This window comes from Coturnix japonica, chromosome 4, assembly GCF_001577835.2.
Source record: "Coturnix japonica isolate 7356 chromosome 4, Coturnix japonica 2.1, whole genome shotgun sequence".
Taxonomy (NCBI): Eukaryota; Metazoa; Chordata; class Aves; order Galliformes; family Phasianidae; genus Coturnix; species Coturnix japonica.
The window spans coordinates 15,439,905-15,456,918 of record NC_029519.1 but is presented as its reverse complement, the minus strand read 5'-3'; the positions used below and the strand labels follow the sequence as shown (position 1 = coordinate 15,456,918).

Genomic DNA, 17,014 nt, shown 5'->3' with positions numbered 1-17,014 from the left:
AGACTGTGTTGGACTGTCCCATTTTGGTTAAATAAATGCTTTTGAGAAAAAGCTCTTGAGCAGTTTGAGTAGCTGTGGGTGTGAGTGGGATTTAACTTCAAGTCCCGGTGAGCCTTGGTCAAGAACTTGGTCAGACCCCTTCGCAAAGAAGATGAATAAGCCTGCCATTGGGGCAGACAACCAATAGCACTCTGCAATCCAGAGTAAGCAGGCGATAGAGCCCTTGATGTCAATCGCTGGTGCCTGTTGTGCATAAGAGCCCTTGCTACAAACCATTGATATATAGAGGGCCTGTTTTTCCTTCCCTGGGGTAACACTGTCCAATGTATCGTTTAGCTGGTTCAGACGCATTAATGGAGGGAACTGAGAATTCAAATTTAGGCGCATCATGAGGATCCAGCAGAATGGTGAAGCAGCATTCCCTTAAATCAGGAACTCTGTCTACTGTCCTGGGATCTGTCCCCCTGTTTGGACTAGCATTCACCTTCTCAAGCCATCTCCTGTCACAGAGTCACAGAATCACAGCATGACCTGGGTTGTCCTTCCCCCGGCCTCCGGCCCAGGCAGCATCCCTGCCATCAGACGGGCCATAAGGAGGGACCGAGGGCGCTCTTTGGTGACCCTCAGGACACTCCCCGCACAGGAACACCATCTGTGTTTAGGCCCTTGCAGCTTGCCTGTACAAATGGCATCTGCAGAGGAGAACAGTGTGCTTCTGAACCCCAGCCTGGACAGGAGATGAGACTCAGTGCAGCGATTGCTTGCCCACAGGAGCCAGGGAACAAAAAGGCACCCCCCAACCCCCACCTCTTCCCAGTTGCATGATTTAATTAATTGCCTTCCTCATGGAACCAGAACATTTTATGAGCTGCACTCATGACAAGGCTCTCAGGAGCACGTTTTCCATGAGGACAGGCTGAGACACCTGGTGCTCCTCAGCTGAGAGAAGGTTCCAGGGGGACATCATAGTGGCCTGTCTGTACTTGAAGGGGACCTGCAGGAATGCTGGCGAGGGGCTTTTATACGGGCAACCAAATTGGAAATCCCAACTTGACAAACCACTTCCTGCATTGCCATAAACAAACACTAAATATTAACATCCAGCCAAGGTGGTCTGTAATTAGAGGTGGTACGTATCACTCTCCGGTGCCATTCTGTGTAGTTCTGATTTTAATGCTCAAGAACACTCGCATTTAAACTCTTATCATCAGATAATCCCTGTCATGAAAACTCAAGAGCAGAAAAAGATTTAAATATATATATATATATATATTCGTTGCTGGGAGTTCACTCAGTGTGTACACAGGATGGGCTGGGACAGCTGAGAACAGTGCGGAATGGATCACATTGACATCACAGTCGTAGTGAGGCACTGCCCCGCTTCACAGTGCCTGGGTGGACCCTCAGCCCCACAGAGCACCTGTGGACCATTGCAGGTGGGCGAAGGTCAACTGCAGACACACTTCCATCCCATCGAGACCAAACAACATGACAAACACCGACACAGACAAGAAGTTGCTCCACAAGCTGGGTTTCATGCTGGGCGAGACCTTGGGAGAGGGTAAATTCTCCAAGGTGAGGGCGGCCACCTCCACCAAGTACAGGGTTCCCCTGGCTATCAAGATGGTGGACAAGCGACGGGTCTCCCAAGAATTCGCGCAGAAGTTTCTGCCCCAGGAGCTCTCCATCCTCCGCAAGCTTGACCATCCCAACATCGTGCAAACCTTGGAGATCTTTGAGATGACCAACGGGATGGTCTACATTGTGATGGAGTCAGCAGGCACTGACCTGCAGCAGCGGCTGGACCAGACGGGCAAGCTGCCCTGCATCCCCGACGCCCGGGACATCTTTGTGCAGGTTGTGGGGGCTGTGTGTTACCTCCACGGCTGCAACATCGTGCACCTTGACATCAAATGTGAGAACATCCTGCTCAGTGCTGATGGTCGCCAGGCCAAGATTGCTGACTTTAGCCTGAGCAAGGAGGTGAGCAGCGTCCCGGAACTGAGCACCACCTTCTGTGGGACAGAATCCTACGTGGCCCCAGAGCTTTGGCTGCGTTTCCCCCATGACGCCAAGAAGGTGGACGTGTGGAGCCTGGGGGTGGTCCTTTTCGCCATGGTGACTGGCTCCTTGCCCTTCCACGGCTGCCTCTGCAACATGGTCCAGAATCAGCAGCAAGGGGTTCTGCACCTGAGGGGGGTGTCCCAGCTGCCGGAGCCCTGCCAGGCCCTCATCGTCCAGATGCTGCAGTTCTTCCCACACACCCGGCCCAGCATGGAGCAGGTGGCCAGCAGCAGCTGGCTGAAGGGGGATAACTAAGGGGGGATCCTCCCCAGAGACTGTGTTGGACTGTCACTCTTTTGTTCAATAAATGCTGTTGAGAAAAAGCTCTTGAGCAGTTTGAGTAGCTGTGGGTGTGGGTGGGATTAAACTTAAAGGTTTTGGTCTGTTTAGTGACCAGTAGCTGAGCAGAGGGGTCCCTCTGAAGCAGGTCGCTGCAGTTGCCTGACTGCGCAGCCCTCGGGCACCGCCTGCGTCTCCTCTCCCCTCCTGCACCTTTCTTCTGAAACCCAGAAATCGAAGCATAGACACTTTACAGCAAAGTTTTGCTTCAAAGATTACATGATTCAGAGTCCATTCTACTTCCACAGATACTACATATTCGTCAGTTACATGCGAGACAATTAACATGGACACGCCTATCTGAGGTAGTGATTTATGAGGTTTCCAGTCCTCTACTCCATGGTCTCTTCTACGGCCCGTCGTCCTTTTAGCATCGTGACCGTCCAACCGACAGCCTTTTGCTTACTTCATGCTGTGGTCTCCCTTGCTTGTCTGCTAGGCAGATGCGTGCTCAGTAGGAGAATGCCTATTATAAGTAATTGATGGGTACCAAAATCGTAACATTTGCTCACTCAGCACTCAGCCATTATTTCTGGACATCCTTTAAACGACTTTGCCCGATTCAAACTTTCTACCTCCTACCGCCGCATCGCACTGCCGGGGTGGATTTGAGGGGCCACCGACGAGGCCGCCCCTTGTTTTGTTCAGCTGCGCCCGGTCTGTTCCGCTCCGCCCTGCAACCCGGACCGGGGCGGGCCCGTCCTGCGTCCCCGCCCCACGGATGGTTCACTGTGCGGGGCCATGGCCACCTGGCGGCGGGACGGGCGGCTGAGCGGCCCGCAGCGGCTGTGCTGTGCGGGGCTGGCGGGCGCAATGAGCCTCAGCCTGACGGCGCCGCTGGGGCCGGTGCTGGTGCTGAAGCCGACGGGCACCGGCACTGCGGGCGGGGACTGCTCGGCGCCGGGCGCGGCCTGTGCCGCACCGAGGGCGTGCGGGCCCTATGGAAAGGGAACCTCACCGCCTGCCTGCGGCTCTGCCCCTACAGCGCGCTGCAGATCGCCGCCTCCCGCCGGTAAGATGGGGGGGGATCCATGGGCCGGGCCGCGCTCGGGGGGAGCGGGGCCGCTGGGACCGCTCTGGGCAGCGTCGGCTCATCCGCAGCCTCCTATCGTGTGTGCACGGGACGCCGAGCTGCTCGGGACCCGGAGGAGAAGCTGTGTGCCCCGTCACTTGGCTCAGCTCTGCCAGGCTAAGCAGCAGAGGTAGGCAGGGGGCTTCTCAGAAGGCCCTGCCATTGAATGCCTTCCGTGAAAAGCTGGAGACCCGTGTCTATGATGGACAGCTGTTGGTAGAGCTTTTCATGCAGGTGGCTTCCCTGTTACAGTGATTTTCAGCCTGTTGCTGTTGAATTGGTGCTCTGGACCTCCGGCACAGGATTGCAACTCAAACTTTGTGCATTCGGTGTGCACTGCGAACTGCAGTGCAGGTGGAGCTACACAAGCTGCCTCAGAAAGCTCATTGGGGTACTAGAAGCATCAGAGCTCATGAATGCTGCAGGTAAAGCAAATGGCACATGTGGAGCTGTGTTAGAGAATACAGGGAGGTTTTGGATTCAGTATTTATCCAGGTTTCAACTCTTGCTACTGGAGGAGCTTGCGAGCAGAACAATTACATAGGATTGTATACTGTGATTGTAATTATATCAAGAACAATCTGCCCTCTTATTTCATGGTGGGGTTTTATCTTTCTGTTACCACTAATGATATCTCTTTTATGCTTTTACTGTAGACTTGTTATACTTTTCACGGATGAGCTGGGCCATATTTCCCACTGGAGAGCTATCATAGCAGGAAGCCTGGCTGGCATGGTTGCAACTGTTGTGACTTACCCCACTGATGTAATTAAAACCCGGCTTATTGTGCAGAACAGACTGGAACCATCTTATGAAGGAATTCTTCATGCTTTTTACAAAATTTATCATCAAGAAGGACTTGTTGCACTTTACCGTGGTGTTACACCAGCTATATTAGGTAAATAATAATGGGGAAAATGACCTAACTGTACATTGCTTATTGTAGTTATACCACATGTTTGCTTGCTCACTTGATTTCAAAACAAATGACAGTGTTGTTCCATGGAAGGTATGTGGGTTTGCAAGGCACAACAGTACTGATCTGAAGGAACTCGTTGGAGAAGAGCTGACCTGTTGTGAGACTTGACAACTTCATTATGCAAAGATGTGCCTTTGTCACCATGACTAGATGCTAAACTGTGAGGGTTTGATGGCAAACTGGCGGCTAGAAATAAAAAGTTTTTCTAAATATTGATCTAATTTGAGCAATGTGAGAAGTAAGCTGGCAGCAGTTTGTACTGTCTATTTAGGCTATGTAATGAGAGCTGTTTCCTTTTTGCACAGTACACTAATAAAACCTCTGCATGGTTTGCTTTCTAGGTGCTGTCCCATTTTCTGCGGGCTCATTCTTTGTTTACATCAGTCTGGACAAAATCTGGCGAGAACCCATGGTTTGTTTTACTCCTCTTCAGAACTTCATAAATGGCTGTGTAGCAGCTGCTGTAGCGCAGACGCTTTCTTTCCCCTTTGAGACTGTCAAGAGGAAGATGCAGGTACAAAGCGCTGATGTTGCTATACTTTGTTAGAGGAATCTATTTTGGGAGCTTGGGATGAGAGTAGCCATTACTGCCTTGTTACTTGTACTACTTAGGCTACAGAGGCTTTGGTTTAGGTGGGTTGTGTTTTTTGTCTTTTCTTTGTTTTTAAATATCTGAAAATTGAGCGTTTTAAGACTGTTACACTTTGAGTGTAGGTTCAAGTATGCCATGGGATTTGTATTTCCTTTTGGACTCTGCTTTATTACTACTTCATATAGTTCTGTCAAATTCTCACTGTTCAGAACTGTCAAATCTTCTGTCGAATACAAGCATTCCATTCATTTGGTATTAACTAGGAGGAATGACATCCATGTCATTTCCAGTGTTGGCGTGTCTGCTGTTTATTCCTTGCACACGTACTGATAATCAATTACATGAAACTTGCTCAGCACATATTAAATCTGAAGGATTAGAACCATCTGACTCCTGTAGTTAATGGGTGACCTCACAGTTGCTCCCATTATTTTGCTGCTTCTTTTTCCTGAAAGTTTAGTTAGAATGCTTAAAAGCCAAACCAAACAGAAAACCTCGCACCCTACAGCTTCTCTCTCATTGCCATAATTCAATTGATGTTGTCATCTTTCTCATCTTTTTGTTAGAGCTTCACCAGTAGAGTGACAGCGAATTGTTGTCATTCTTTGGTGGCTATTTGGCTATGGCATATTAATTCCTTCGTTCAGCCCAGTTCATGGAACTGTAAATTTAACAGGAGGCTTTTGTTCTCTCACCCAAAACAATGTCATTTTGTGTGGCAGTATTATAGGAATCTCCCTTTCCCCATCCTCTGGTGGTTAAGTCACAAGCTAGCAAAAGGTCATGGAGGCTGTGAATTCCCCACTTCTTCTTCAGGCTTCCCTTTTCCAGACTCAGCCTAGATCCAGTACCACAGAAGCATTCAGTGCCCTCTTTTCACCTTGTAAAAAAGGACTTCAGCGGAAGTGTCTGTTTTGAGACCAGCTCATGTAGCTGATGTGTGCAAAAGGTAAACTTTAAGCTGAGCCCTTTCATCGAGTATCTTGTAAAACATCTCAGGTAAGAAGCAGGTTCTGGGAATGAAAACGAGTTATTTTTTCAGCCATATAAATGGATTAACAAAAATCAGTTTCCTCCTACAACTTATTTTTCTGTTAATCCTCGGGCTCACAACAGTATTGTTGCCTGAAGATTAAAGAAAACATGTAACGCATTGCTTCCCTTTTAATCTTTTCCTGACAGTTACTTAAACATTCAGTTATTCAGTTTCCATAATCAGTTCAGAAGTAAGATCCAGGAGTGAATGGGGTGATGTTCTGTGTCCAGCTTTGTCACGATAGGCAAGAGGGACATAATTCATCTTGTTGCCACTAGGCTGTGCTCTTTTGCCAATGGGATGCTTAGAACGCCTGACACTTCCAGAATAAGGAACTGAATTAACTTCCTAAATATGTAGGAAATAGATATGTTAAAAATATGTCTGAAGCAAAGAAATGCTCAGTGACAGAGAGTTTTTTTCTTCATGGATGTGTTGCAACAACTGAGTAATGATTTCCCAAGCTTAGAGAAGGCAACACCTGTCCAGCAGTTTATTCTGACAGCATGGGAGAAGGCTGCTGTCTAGATGTGACAGCCCATAACTCATCTAATACTGGTAGTGACTCATGTAGGCCTGTCTGGAAATGAGATCTCTTAAAAATTGTGCCCAAACTGATATAAAGCATGGTGTGGATCTTGAGGAACACATATTTTTCTATGAGTTCTTGTTTTCCTCAGCCCTTTTATTCTGCTCAGCTTCCATTCAGTGACTCCACTTTCTAGCTGATAAAACGAGGGGTGTCCTGAAGCATCTAGCCACCATAGAACCTCATATGAGTGTCCTGCTTGGTTTTGAAGTCATAAACACTAGTTTTGTATATGGAGAGGAGCCCTGCATGTTGTAGAGGTCCATATCAGATGAAGGAAGTATATAGCCAAAGACAACTTCCAGTGAACCCACTTGTGATGGAGAAGCAGGGAGTTACAAGGTAGTCTCAGGAGCTTCAGAAACTAATCCATCTTCTCTGATGCTGGCACTGAGCACAAGCCTGAGCCCAAAACATGCAGCTCAGATCTTTACCTGACATGCTGGGCAGTCTTTGAAGAGTCAGCTCCATCTGTCTCCTAATCTAAAAAAGCATGAATTGTATGCAGAGATGCAGAATAAATTTTGCTACGAGAGGAAGCATAAGTACTATTTCTAGTCTCTGTTGTAATCATTTTGTTTTATCCTTTCTCATTTTATGCATCTGACTCCTACAGTCCTTATGTCAGCAGCTTCTGTCATTGGCATCTGTGAGAGCAGCCAGTGAACAGTTCTTCCTCTTTGCTTTGGTGATGATTTATGATGTCAGATTTTCTCTGTAACCATGGTTTCTTCCTTCTCTGCTGCTAGAATTATCTTTATCATGTTTATTTTATTCTTTTTTCAAAGATGCTTTGTTTGGTAAATGAACTTGAATGACTTCCTTAAATGAGACGTTAATTAATATGGTTGAGTCTTACTGAATGTGAACACTTTGTTGTGACTGTTCTAATTTTACTTCTTTGTCTTCCTCTTTTCACTTTGCTCCCAGTTGGCATGTTAGAGATTTAAGAGGTACTGTATGCATGTTTCAGCATGGGCATATGGCTGTTGTGCATCTGCAGAAGGGGAATATGGAAGAAGAGGGTTGTTCAGAGGGACGTTCTGCATTAAATACTTTCCTGACTAATGCTTTCTCAGCTTCTGACCAAAATCTTATAATCTGTGTATCCTTCTGACTGTTTGTTATTCTTGCCTTTTCCTTCTCATCTCACAGTATCTAAATACTATTCAGTTTTATCTTGTCAGCTCATTTAAGTGCATATAAGAATACTTTTAAGCCTGGAAATACGTGCATCTAAAGGAGCCTGTGTCCAAGGGCAGCACTGGTAATATTCTCCTTTCCCACATCATCTTTTTTTCTGTGATGACCTTCTGGAGTGCATAGTACACTGAACTGTGGTCTTTCAGCCAAGAAGGTTGGATTTGGAGCTCTTTACATGCCATACTGAATATTATTAGTATACTGACACCAGCCCTAGGTGACGTGCTGAGCTGAGTATCTGTAAACATGCTAGAGGGCCATGCAAAACTAATACTCAAGTGTGGCCTTTCCCTCTCTGCATGTGGCCTTGGTGGTAAACTCAGCTGCCCCTGGCTGGCACTTCTCAGCTTTCACTCCACTTTGATGTGTGACTTGTGTGGTTTGGGAGGCAAAATGCACAAGGATGGCCTTAAAGTCTCACAGATCGTCAGCTATTACAGGTACCTCCCACATGCTTATATGAACAAACTTTGCATGCACTGCAGAAGTTCTGTCCTGTGCTCATATTTTGCTGATATTGCTTGTTTTAATTTCTTTAACTAAAAGTTGTCTGAACTCTCTTTTTCTGGAAGATGTTACTCAGGGACAGCAATCAAAATCTTGTAAAATAAAATAAGCATACTTATACTATACTACAGGATTTGGCACGTTTTTGGTGTTGACTGCATAACATCCTTAAGTTTTGAGGACATCTCTCAGGGTAAGGCGTTGTTCAATATGTCTGATCCTTCTATTTTAAAATCCAGGCTATGAATTCCCTCTGCTGCTGCAAACAAACAGGTTCATTGTTCATGGTTAGCATAGAGTGCTGCCATGCATCGCCCATGAAGTGGCCTCTGTTCAGTGACAGAAGTGAATCAGTCAGACCTCAGCTGCTTGTAGATCTACAGTACAGGAAGAGAGGTTGTCAATGGCTAGGGGTTGGTTTGTGGGTTTTTTTGGTCCTTTGGGACACAGGATGCTCTGCAGGTGTTAAATTTATAAGTGACGTAAATGCTTTGAGTTCTTTGTAACCTAAAGAGTCAGTAGTGCTGTCATAGCAGCCTCAGGAAGCTCACAAGCTGCAGTATCCCTGGTGTGTGTGAGATCTGTGGTGCTCTCAGATGGGAATATGTTATTGGAGCCATGACCCAGTTTAAAAATAAGAAGTGCCTTTCAGGTCATGTGGTTCACATGACATCTCAGAAGCATACGTGCTGTCAGTCTTTGTGCAGGGAGACCGTGCAGCAGTGAACTGCACAGGAGCCTGAGCCTTGAAAATGTTCAGAGCTGGATCCATTTGGCCACCAAGTGGAGCAAATTGTGAGACAGCAAGGAGCAATATTGGCACTTGTAGTTACTTGCTGCCAGGGTTCAGGACCGCACTTCTGGGTGCTACTTCAACTAAGGACCTGCCTGGCTTCTCTATTAACAAATAGTTAATATAAATCAGATTCTGATTTTGGTAAAATCCCTTCCTTTGTCCCTGTGTCCTTCTACCCCTGTGCCTAATTGTTTTCAGCTTACAGCATTCTTATTATTTTGGTGTTGCAGCAAAGATATTTCATAGCGCAGCCTTTGAGGGTATTGCAGGGTTAGTGCCCTGCTGCTTTGGGAAGTGCTGGTTGGAATACACAGCAAGACAGTGCCTGAGGACACCTTTATGAGAGCACTGCGGGCCTTGCATTCTGTAACTGCTTCAAGTAGATTTTGTACATCTGAACTAACCTCCAACATGTTTCTCTCCAATCCTCAGACTTCCCTAGGAGAGAAACTCAGGGCCTGGCTGCCTGTGAAGCCGAAACACTGAACAGTGCCAGTGGAAAACTGGATAAAAGAAGGGAAATGGTAAATAAGGTTTAGAAGTAGAACTGCTCTGATGTAATAGCCAGGTCTGCCCTGGGCCAGTCTGCTGCTGCTGTGAGTCTTTAACCCTGTTCATCCAGGGAGCTCTGCTGTGCTAATACTTACTCCAAGCTGGATTACAGCAGGAGCTTTGCAGTGCAGTGCAGTGGTCTTCCAGAAGGAAGCAGGAAAACATGCTGTACCCAGCTAGTTGTGGGAGGAAGGCAGGGTTAGAGCACCCTGTGGCTACTATGGCCCCATCACTTTCAGCAGGGAGATGGCCATGTCTCCAGAGCAACAGCCACCACATCCTTGACACCACCATCCCTTGACATGAGTGCCACGTATTGTTTTGCAACACGTCTGTGCTTGGAATGATACAGGAGCTCAAACTTTGTGGATACTCCTCTTTTATATCTGATTTATTCTGTTACAGTGTTCTGTACCTCATCCACATAATGAAAATATGTCCACAGTGAAGCCCCAGTTCTTTAGAAACATTCATTTTCTCCTGAATTCCTACAAAGGCAGGGCGAGATGTGGGAACTCATGTTGCTTTTTGCTGTGTGCTGCATAGAAACAAGCTAGCCTGCCTGCAGCTTTATGCCATTTAGAAAATCACTGCTCATGTACATGAAATGTGTGCTCCTATTTGTAAGGCTTGAGCTGAATCATCACCACGCGTTTGAAACGACCCCAAAGCCTTCATGCAAGGAGTTTGCACTGCCACCTTTAGGAAAAGAAGCTCTGTGTTCTTAACGTCTAAGATTTCTTTGTAGTGTAAGTGTTAAGAGCAGGAGAAGTTCACATCCAGTAGCAAGGAAGGGATTCTGCAACAGAGCACAGAGCCTCAGGATACAACAGGCTTGGCAGTGGTGTATTTGAAGCTGGGGCAAACTCTTTCGAGCAAACAGTAAACTGCTTTGCACCCTCAGTGCCAATAATTTCAGCAAGACAGAGAGATTTGGCCCCAGTTCAGGTTGGAGAGGAAAGGACAACGTGTTCTTAGAGTGCAGGAAGCTGTCAGTCAGCTGCTTTGCTGCAGTGTGCTGCCAATGATTTCCTCCTCCTAGTTGGTCATTGTTTGCCTTATTGCATGCCCGAGGTCCTTCACTGGGCGTTATGTTCCGATGCAGTCAGTATTACTAGACCAACAGCACAGAAAAGACTGTCACACCTAGATAAGGCTGTCTTTTAGGAAGGGAGAATGGCTTTACATTTTCCCCCCAGTATTAATACTTGTTCGCATCTCAGTTATCTCTTGAGTTCTTTCTGATAAGCATTCAGCCTTTACAGTGGAGTTTCTGTTGACTGCAGTAGCATTAGCCTGAATGAAAGCTGCAGTATCTGTCCTTCGGTTTCCTTTGAACTGCAATTACACTTGCCTCTTACAAGTGTCCTCATTAGGGCAGGCTGCAAACACAAAGACTTCTTATTTTAGCTTCCAGATTAAGAGCATGAACTTGTGTGCTGCGTTATAAAATGCTTTCCTGTCTTTCTGAGTTTCTTTTGGTAATGGATCAACAATGTAGGACTCCAGATCTTCTGAAAATATATAAATACCAAACATTTTTACTGTATCTGCCATCAGAATAGCATACCTCCCTGTGGTAGCTATAGTACTGCATAGTATTGCTGTAGGATGTAATAGCACTGCCATAGTGTGCCATCAGCACTGCACAGTCAAATGGGAAGAATAACAGCTTTGTACCAATGCAGTTTTTAGAAACAGAAAGGGGAAGAGGAGCAGTATGTGAAATAGAAATATTTCCAAATAATCACTTTTTAACCTGCAAATTCAGATAGTGGCAAACCAAATAGTCCTGAATCGTGTGTGGATGTGTTGTATCTGCAAAGGGATGGAGGGGACCACGTGTCTGCATTCTGCTCTGTCCCTCTCTTGCTGCTGAGAGCCTTGGGAAGATTAAAATGGTTTCTCTTTGAGTGGCACAGGTCTCACTGCAGCTGCAGTGGGCTACATGAGCAGTTCAGTGCTAGGAAGAAGACTTACCTGTTCCTTTTTAACTGTGTTGTGTTCACTGCACGCAGACCCTTACTGAATGCCAGCATTGGTTTTGTAGGCAGGAATACTATCATCAAAATCAATCTATATGTGCCTTTGTGCTGTATGCAGTAACTAAGGGGATTAAGTTAAACTCCTGCGGTTAATTCTGGCAGGTCATGCCCTGTCTATCACAAAAGGACTTAAAAAGGAAGGAAGGTCCACATCAGTAGCATTCCTGCTTTCCTGAAGCCTTTCAGAAAGCTGTTCCCCTTCACTGTGTTGCTGCCTGTACCTTCTTTACCATAAAAGCTTGTGGACGCTTGCTCATAGGCCAGAAAGAAGAACAGGATTTTGATTCCAGATCTCCTATGACCACTGTTGCATTATTAAGGGTATCTCCACCATTTGGGCACTCATCTAAGCACCTCTGGTGGTAATGTTACCATTCTTAGTGGAACTGGTCCCTGAAATCTCAGTTGCTGCACTCAGCATCTTGTATGGTATAATCGTGAAAGTCTTCATAGAGCAGTTTCATAGAGCAGTTTCTCAATTACTGTCTTTCTCTCTGTGGGAGAGAGAGCTATTGCTTTTTAATCCCTTATTACCCCATAAGTGAAAAAGCCAAGCAGACAGCTTCCCTGTAGCAAGGGAGCAGAAGTGAACACGTGCATGACCCTTGGCTACCAGCGTAGGTAGCTCTGTTACCTTGATCTTTCTGTAAGGGCAGGGCTGGTAATACTGTAAAGTCCAGTCAGTTAAATCCAATCACATCTGCTTCTCTGAGCCATAAACCAGGAGGCTGTGGGAACTTGCACCAGAGATGGGAATTGCAGACACAATGATATCCCCATGGAACGGGAAAGGCCAATGTAGACACAAAGGGGCTGAGTGATGAGAGCAGGTCAACTGCTCTTCCCCCAGAAATGTGATCCCTCTCTCACAAATCAGGTGTACACTGTTGAAAAAAGTCCAGAGAGAAGCAAATACTTCTGAATCCTTTTGCTTCAAGTGTAAAAGACCACAGGTTAATCCTCAGCCCTACTTGTGTCTGGGATAAAGGAGCCAGGGTATGACCGAGGAGATCCAGAAGCCACCAGATAAAAACCGTTTGGTTTTGGTTTGTTTGGATGTTTTTGTTTGGTTTCTTTTTCTTGTTTTTGTTTGTTTTTTTCATTTGCTTCTAAAGTTTAACTGTAGACTTGCCAGCAATGCAACAGGATACAATAACCTTTAAACCATTTGTTTAGCGGCTTCCCTGGTATATCTGGAGCACGAGTCTTGATCCATTTTCACTTTTACCATCTAAGTTGCCAAGTGTTTGAAATGCTATAGCTCAGGCATGTAGAAAATGTCATCACCACTTGTCAGTTAACAAGTGGCTTGTCATCACAGGGTTAGCAGCTCTGAGAAGCTGTGGGTTACTTTGACCAAGCAAGGAAGAAATGTTATATCATGTGGTGTTTCAGCTAAAAGAGAAGATAATAATATCCGTATTCACCAACCGATTAGTGGTACTTGTCCTGTTCTTATCAAACTCCTGCCCTGTGATGATCAGCTGTATGTACCAATCGTCAGGTTGTATCCTGGGGTCCCCTCACGTTCCTGACTGAGAGTTGTTACTTGATGTGGGTACAAGTGAGAGACCCTGATATGCCAATGCAGAACAAACCCACAGCTTGCTGCATTGCACAGATGGGTGAGGATGGGATTATTTGAGGTCATGTTGCCCTGTCTGTGCTAACACAGTGGGAGATTAATGAAGGAAGGATTTTACTGTTAAAAATGACACACTAGACTTCCTCCATGTGAACCAGGACAGTCTACGCTGCAATTGGAAATGTAGCATCAGTCCAGCAGGATGTTCCCGAGCTGACATTAACTGGTTTGGATGAACTGAGCACGTAGCAAAGATACTAGAGCACAGGCACCAGCTGCTTGCCTGCAGCCTTCAGTGGGCTTGTACAGCCTGTGCTGGGATGTGGTGTTCCATCTCTGCTGTTGCTCCTCAGTGCATAGTGCAGTTTGCTCTTCTCGTTGCAGTGTAAACATGGCCTGAGCAGAAGGAGTCAAGGCAGCTTGCTCCTGGCTTCCCTCCCAGGCTTCCCGCCCACTGGTGCTCCACTGCCAGGGTTCTGAAATGCTTCTCCCAGATGTGAGCAGTGACACGGAGCAAAAGGAAGCCCTGGTGGAAATTACTGCTCCCTTTTGTACCTCTCAGAGAGCGAAATCCCTCTCTGTTCAGTTTGTGAAGGCAAAATAGTTGATACTTCTTGGTTAACAGAAGAATCCACATCAGTCTGTTCCTTACCAGAATGGAGAAAGTGTTTACTTTTTCATTATTCCCATTTTCCTCTGCTTGCTGTGAACCTCTCTGGGTGTGTCTTCAACAGGCGCAGAGTCCGTGGCTCCCTCACTGTGGTGCAGTGGACGTCCATTTCACAGGCATGGCTGACTGTTTTCGGCAGACCATGAAGTACAAAGGTGTGCTGGGACTTTGGAGCGGCCTCACACCCAGCCTGCTCAAGGTGAGCTTTTGTTTTCATCACTGAACTAAGGCACGCTCTTGCGCAATTGAAGTCATAAAGTATGTGGCATCCCTCCATACTTATTAATGGCTTCTAGACAAAGGCAGTCACAGCGCAGGTATAACCTCAGGCAGGTTGTAAGTCGGCTGTGGATCACAGGTTTGGTTATATTTCTGTAGGTGCAAGTTCAGCTTCTGTGTGACTTCTTTCAAGTTCATTTGAATGACCTTAGGAAAGGGAGTGTTTCTTACACACAAGCCAGAGTATGGATGGGGGACAGCAAGTGATGCACTTAAAGCAGCTAACAAGTTCTGCTTCTCATCTGAGCTCCAGTAATTTGACAGATTGTACCTATCTATAACAACAATAGCTCTTGTATTAACCACTTCCACAGAAGTCAAAAGCTGCATCTTGCAATGAATTAGTAGTACATGCTTATCAGTTACTGTAGCCCTTACAGAAGTGAAAGCATGAAATAAAACATGGTAGCTTAAACATAAGGTTAATTATTTAGTGTAGATATTTTACATGTTACTACTGATCAGCTGTTGAGTAGTAACTGAGCGTGACTAGTAGCAATGGTTTAGCTATGGCTGGCCTTGCCTTGTCTGGTATAAAGGCATGTGGCACCAGGGCTGCTCATTTTGCACAGGGAAGAAGAAGAAAGTTGTTCAGTCATTTTGCTTTATGGAGAATAAAGTCCGTGTTTCCTATTAGGATTTGCTGAGGTTGCTTAGTATTTGCTTAGATATTTGAAAAGTTGTAATAACTTACAGGCTAGCACAAACCATGTTCCTCATGATATTGCTAGAATTAGGTATGTACTAGTAGCAAACTCCTCAGCATGATGCAGGTGCTAGCTGAGTCTGAGGGGACTCTAACCACGTAAGTGAGCACAGTTCTATTAGCAGATCACATCGAACCTGAAATTCTAGAAGTTTCCCTTTATAAAAACATGTAGGAATGGGTATAACACGCTGCTTTTTCTTTGTTTCTTTTTTTTAAATCAGATTGTTCCATACTTCGGTGTTATGTTCAGCACCTTTGAATTCTGCAAGCGGGTCTGTCTGTACAGAAATGGTTATATTGAATCTCCTTTAAGTTACAAGCTGACTCCTGGGGTGGATCAGAGTTTACTGCCACAAGAACTGAGAGAATTAAAGCGCCTCCGAAGGGAAAACTTGGAGCCGAGGAAATCAGCTCTTGAAAACTGACATGAGAGCATCCATCGGAGGAGCTTTTTCTTCGGAAACTTTGCAAGGAAGATCATGCTGAAGCGCAGCTACCAGCATCTCAGTGAGCTGCATGGCTTTAGTGCTGAGACTGCAGGATGTGGGAGATGAAGAAACTGTTATCTCGTTTGCTGAATGGATGCAAACAGTAAAAACAGTGAGCATGCACCAAGGAGGAGGAGAGATGCAACTGCTCCACACACTGTATGCTATTGCAGCTTGAACTGATGCTATGCTAGCTGCTTCTCGGTGCTGGATAACCACTTTAAGATAAACCACTCGCAGAGGGAATGAAAACTGAGACAGGTACAAATGGTATCTTCAGAACATGAAGAAAGCTCAGATTGGATTTCTTTTTAAAGTAACTTGTGCTAAGAAGTCATCAGAAAATGGTAAGCAGACTGGATAGACAACGTGCAAGCGTTCCAACTGGAATCTCCTCTTCAGTGATGGTGTGTGGATGTGGCATTCTGCAGGTGCAGCGTTAGCCTCTGTTCATTCACACTCCAGAATCCACTCTTCTGTTTTTGAGACTTATTCATTTTGTTCACATCTTTGGCACAGCAATGAAAATGTGCTGCTGCTGTTGTGTTTTAGACCGTAATACACTGGAATGACAATCTTGTAAACTTCGGTGCTTGCTGGGAATCTTTGTCCCTTTCTCCTGTGTACCTGAGTTATTTCAGAGCCACGAGCCTTACGATGTTTTCCACTATTCTTAAAGTTCTATTTTTATGCTAAACTGCTTCTCAGACCCTTGTGCTGCTCAGACCTTGCCTGCAGAAGAGCACCGTGTACACATCCTCTCACTTTCCCTCTTGAACTTCTGCACTCTGGGACCCACAGCCCTTCCTTAGGTTGGGAACTTAGCACAACCTCCAGGTTCTCACTGGTGCCACTGCAGTTAAATAGGCCTCTCACCAGGCCAGGGCCCTTTCAGGAAACATAATACCATTACCTGAGATAATTGTAAGACCTGCTTTGCACTCTTAACACTGATGTACCCTACAGCTGAGCTCTTGTATCTCCAGTAATGGGCTTGCTGTGCACTGCTACAGTGGCTGGTTTTCTTCTGACAGAGAAGCACAGATATTGATAGCAGAACTCAGGGTGACAGGGAGCAGTTCTTGTGGCTTCTGAGTCACGTGGAGGCTGTGTGAGTATTTCTGGCTCTCATCAACCTGCCTAGTGAACATGTTTCTCTTTGCCTCGGTTTCCCTATCTTTGTAAAGCGTCATTAACAATATTGACATTTATTTGATGTGTGTAAATAAGGAAATACGACTTGTGAGCGAGTTGGGAAGAACTGGTTTCTGAGCCGTGCTTTTACATGGACTTTTTGTGTTTGTTTTTACTGACGTTGTATTTCTAAATAGATGTTAAAGATGGGATGATGGGTGCATATAAATGTTAACTCGCCTCTTGAAACTTCATGAGACTCAAGCGAGTCAAAAAGGTACCTCTCACTTGTTTGTGGGATGCCACTGTCCCCTCTGTATTACAGTTTACTCCTGAGGCCTATAAACCATTCATTAACTTTGTATCAGCCAAGCC

At 45.7% G+C, this 17,014-nt stretch overlaps 2 protein-coding genes across 2 annotated transcripts; both read left to right on the top strand.

Annotated features, from left to right (window-relative positions):
• Positions 1 to 1,473: 1,473 nt before the first annotated feature.
• Positions 1,474 to 2,413, top strand: LOC107312945 (testis-specific serine/threonine-protein kinase 6-like). Its single transcript, XM_015860806.2, has one exon. The coding sequence runs from the start codon at positions 1,489 to 1,491 to the stop codon at positions 2,317 to 2,319; it is 831 nt and encodes a 276-aa protein (XP_015716292.1). The 5' UTR covers positions 1,474 to 1,488; the 3' UTR covers positions 2,320 to 2,413.
• A 684-nt stretch (positions 2,414 to 3,097) lies between these two features.
• Positions 3,098 to 17,006, top strand: SLC25A43 (solute carrier family 25 member 43). The gene is given in 6 exon segments (XM_015860804.2): positions 3,098 to 3,271; positions 3,274 to 3,415; positions 4,132 to 4,373; positions 4,796 to 4,968; positions 14,094 to 14,228; positions 15,239 to 17,006. Coding segments are annotated over 6 exon segments (1,023 nt in total). The 5' UTR covers positions 3,098 to 3,144; the 3' UTR covers positions 15,443 to 17,006.
• Positions 17,007 to 17,014: the final 8 nt, after the last annotated feature.